The 3,779-nt window shown below is 36.7% G+C and overlaps 1 protein-coding gene across 2 annotated transcripts; it reads left to right on the top strand.

Moving 5' to 3' along the window:
- Positions 1-3,395, top strand: LOC110603477 (indole-3-pyruvate monooxygenase YUCCA6). 2 transcript variants are annotated; one of them, XR_006348941.1, is made up of 4 exons: positions 1-1,252; positions 1,824-2,072; positions 2,405-2,517; positions 2,646-2,787. XR_006348941.1 is itself a non-coding variant. In XM_021741215.2 (4 exons), exons 1-4 carry the CDS (start codon positions 560-562, stop codon positions 2,868-2,870), a joined length of 1,290 nt encoding a protein of 429 aa, XP_021596907.1. In that variant the 5' UTR covers positions 1-559; the 3' UTR covers positions 2,871-3,395. The 2 variants fall into 2 exon arrangements, 1 of the variants encoding a protein (XP_021596907.1); XM_021741215.2 differs by having other exon boundaries at positions 2,395-2,517; positions 2,646-3,395.
- Positions 3,396-3,779: the final 384 nt, after the last annotated feature.

The raw sequence follows: 3,779 nt of genomic DNA on the forward strand, positions 1-3,779 counted from the left end.
CAGTCTCTCTCATTCTCTCTCTTTCTCTATGAGACACACACATACACAAGCATTCATTGCTGAATGCTGATTTTAGCCTTGTAGTTCTTGGTTCTTCTTGTTCATCTTCTGGTTTAATACCCACCATTGATTACAACAGGAGAGATTCAAGGGGAAAAAAAAAACTCATTCTGATTAGTGGATAAGACCCTTCTTAATCCTCTCCAATATTTAAGAAAAATTCTCAATCAGAGAGAGACCTAATCTTTCCGAGAAAATTTTTTTTTACCCACTAAATCTGGGCCTAATCTTTCAAATTAGCTACTGATCTCCACTATACCCTCTCTCCTACAAAATTAAACACGTTTCCTTTTTTTTTTTTTGAAGGGGTTCTGTTCAGTTTTGCTTTTCTTTTTTTTTTTTCCTTGAACCCAACCAGCTTTCAAATTCCAAGCTCAAGTTCTATATATAATTTATATAATTGAATTTGTTATTTTATATGTACATATATATATAGGGTGGTAGCAGTAGTAGAAGACGTAGTAGTAGAAATAGTTGGCAATTGGTGTTGTTCTTGTTCATGGACTGCTTGAGAGAAATAGAAGGTAAACAAGCTCATGATCCTATATTCATTGAAAAAATGAATAAATCTTCAACACGCTGTGTATGCGTCCCTGGTCCGGTGATCGTCGGGGCAGGGCCGTCGGGGTTAGCGGTGGCGGCTTGCTTAAAAGAAAGAGGTGTCCCTAGTACAGTGATAGAGAGATCCAACTGCATAGCATCTTTATGGCAGCTAAAGACTTATGATCGCCTTCGGCTTCACTTGCCAAAGCAATTTTGCGAGCTTCCTCTCATGGGATTCCCTACTGAATTTCCAACTTACCCTACTAAGCAACAGTTTATTGACTACTTGGAGAAATATGCAGACAAGTTTGATATTAGGCCACGGTTTAATGAGACTGTATCACACGCAGAATTTGATCAAGTTCTTGGGTTTTGGCGCGTGAGGACTGTGGGGCCAAAGGTGGAGGAGACGGAGTATGTATGCCGGTGGTTGGTAGTGGCGACCGGAGAGAATGCAGAGGCGGTGGTGCCAGATATTGAAGGAATGGGAGAATTTGGAGGTGATATAAGGCATACAAGTTTGTATAGAAGTGGAGAAGAGTTTACAGGGAAAAGGGTTTTGGTTGTTGGATGTGGGAATTCAGGAATGGAGGTTTGTTTAGATCTATGCAATCATAGTGCCAGGCCTTCACTTGTGGTCAGAGATTCAGTGAGTAATTCTTCTTTAATCTTATTGTTTTTTTTTTTTTTTTTGCTTTTTTTCCTCTCTCTCTCTCTCTTTAAAGCATAAAAAATCAAGCCCTTTGAAAGGTTATTTAAGCCTTCTGTCAATTCAATTGTAGAATCCTGATGGGGAAAAAAAGTGGCAGGTTTTCACTGAACAAAAGATACCCATGATGTTATTTTTGAAGTTTCTTTGAAAATTTAGCATAAATGGGCAAAACCCAGATTTCTTTTTCCTTTTTCTTTCAGAACTTTTGTAAATTTCAAAATAATGGCTGAAAGATTTTCTAGCAGGCTTCAAGTTCCAACAGGAATTCTTGCAAAGAAAGAAAATTTAGTGGATGTGTATTTTTTTTAATATAATAAAAAGAAAAACATTTTGCTTCAACTTTCACTTTCTTGGGATTCCCAAGCATGCGCAACATTGGTCAGAATCATATAGGGATCTTGTATAAAAATGATCACAATCATGCATTTTTTTTTTTTCTTTATTTTACCTCGAGCCCATGTTGTTGTTTTCAAATTTTGATTTTTGTATGTTCTCAACTGTGCTGAAGGTGCATATTCTACCGAGAGAGATGCTTGGAAAATCAACCTTCGGGCTGTCGATGTGGTTGCTAAAGTGGCTGCCCATGAGACTTGTGGATCGGTTCTTGCTGGTAGTGTCGAGGGTGATGGTCGGAGATACGGCGAGATTGGGATTGGAGCGGCCGCAATTGGGACCCCTTGAACTGAAGAACTTGTCTGGGAAGACCCCAGTATTAGATGTTGGGACACTGGCCAGGATCAAAAGTGGAGACGTTAAGGTACTTTCCTTTACTAATTATCATGAATATCACATCACTTTTCACTCTTTTGCTCTGTGGCAGCTAAGTGCTTGATGGATCCCTCCCTTTTTTTACTGTTTCAAACAATCGTACCATTTGCTTTTCTTGATTTCATAGGCAATGTCTCTTAGCTTCTCCCTTTTTGTTTCCTTTACTTTTCCTTTTTTTTTTTTTTCAAAAACAAAAATAAACCCATTAACCTTTGTAGCTCCAATATACCAAAACTTGAAAGATTTCAGATTTTCCCTTTACTTTTTTTCTCTAAATTGTGAAATATCTGAATTGGACACTACTGGTGTAGGTGTGTCCAGGCGTTAAGAGGCTGAAACGACATGGTGTAGAGTTTGTTAATGGGAAAATGGAGAACTTCGATGCCATTATCTTAGCAACAGGTTACAAAAGCAATGTACCATCTTGGCTAAAGGTAACCTTTTTCATATTTTTTTAAAACTTTCTTGATTCTTCAACCAAGTTCAAAAGCTTTTCTTTCTTTCTTTCTTTTTATTTTTGAAAAACAAAAAAGAATAACATGGGCTTGAATTGAATTGTCAGGAAGGAGACATGTTCTCGGAGAAAGATGGGTTGCCAAGAAGGCCATTTCCAAATGGGTGGAAAGGTGAGTGTGGGCTATATGCAGTGGGGTTCACAAAACGTGGAATTCTTGGTGCTTCAATGGATGCCAAGAGAATAGCTGAAGATATTGAAAGATGTTGGAAAGCAGAAGCTAAACATTCTATGGCCTTCGCTAGATCACTTCTGCCTCAATCATCACCCTAAAAAATTTTTGCTTTTTCACTTCTATATATATCCATAAAAAAAGAAGATTTCTTTTGGAGAATTATAGGAGATTGGAGGGTTTTTCTTCTATGGTGCTAATTTACACAATGTTGGCACCAAAGTTAGTGCTTCTCCAATAGAGGAAATGAACAGAAAAACCAAAAAAGAAAAAAAAAAAAAGGCATATAAAGGCTGAGAGTTAGTTGGGGGAAGCTGAAGCCTTATCTTTTCAAAATGACACCAGCCTGAAGGCCGGTCGGGAAGGAGGAAGAAAAAAAAAAATTTTTTTTTTTGAGAAGAAAAAAAGGGCTTGGTGTGGCTTTGTGGGGGACCTCAGCTATTGTGTACATCTTGTACATTACCATTTTTCTCTAATTAGGTATGACTTTTTAGTGAAGCAAAAGAGAGAAGGAAGTGGTAGGTTGTTTGGTATTTGTTTGCTAAGTGATCTATGATTGTGCTTTAACCTTTTCAATTTCATCATCTTCCATGGGCTGAATATATAACTTTCTCATGTTTTTTCCCTAATATTACCCTTCTTCTTTATGCTTTTTTTTTTTTTTTTTTTCCCATTTTTTAGTTTTTTTTTTCTTTTGGATTTGTGTTTAATGGTGAGATCTTAAGGAAACATCACTTCTAATGGAATCATTACTTACAAATTAGTGACTCTTTTTCTTTCTTCTCTTGCTATTACTGAACTTTTTATACTTTGAGAGCTTCTCATGTGGTAATTTATTCCAGTAGCAGTAGCAGCCAGGACCACCAATTTGAGCATTTGAAGATCACCCATAAAAAAAATCTTAATTATTAAATGAAAAGAAATTACTTTATGCCTTAGTTTTGTTCTCTTATTATTTATTTCCCTTCAGAAGTGATATGTGTGATCTCTGCAACATTAACTTTGTAAAA

The sequence above is a fragment of the Manihot esculenta genome, chromosome 16 (genome assembly GCF_001659605.2).
Source record: "Manihot esculenta cultivar AM560-2 chromosome 16, M.esculenta_v8, whole genome shotgun sequence".
Lineage (NCBI taxonomy): Eukaryota > Viridiplantae > Streptophyta > Magnoliopsida > Malpighiales > Euphorbiaceae > Manihot > Manihot esculenta.

What these genes read in the sequence shown, in the direction of transcription:
- LOC110603477 (XM_021741215.2), top strand. Translation starts at nt 560, where the DNA reads ATGGACTGCTTGAGAGAAATAGAAGGTAAACAAGCTCATGATCCTATA. An exon ending in CACTTGTGGTCAGAGATTCA is followed by an intron (nt 1,253 to 1,823) that starts GTGAGTAATTCT and finishes ACTGTGCTGAAG; the next exon opens with GTGCATATTCTACCGAGAGA. An exon ending in TCAAAAGTGGAGACGTTAAG is followed by an intron (nt 2,073 to 2,394) that starts GTACTTTCCTTT and finishes CTACTGGTGTAG; the next exon opens with GTGTGTCCAGGCGTTAAGAG.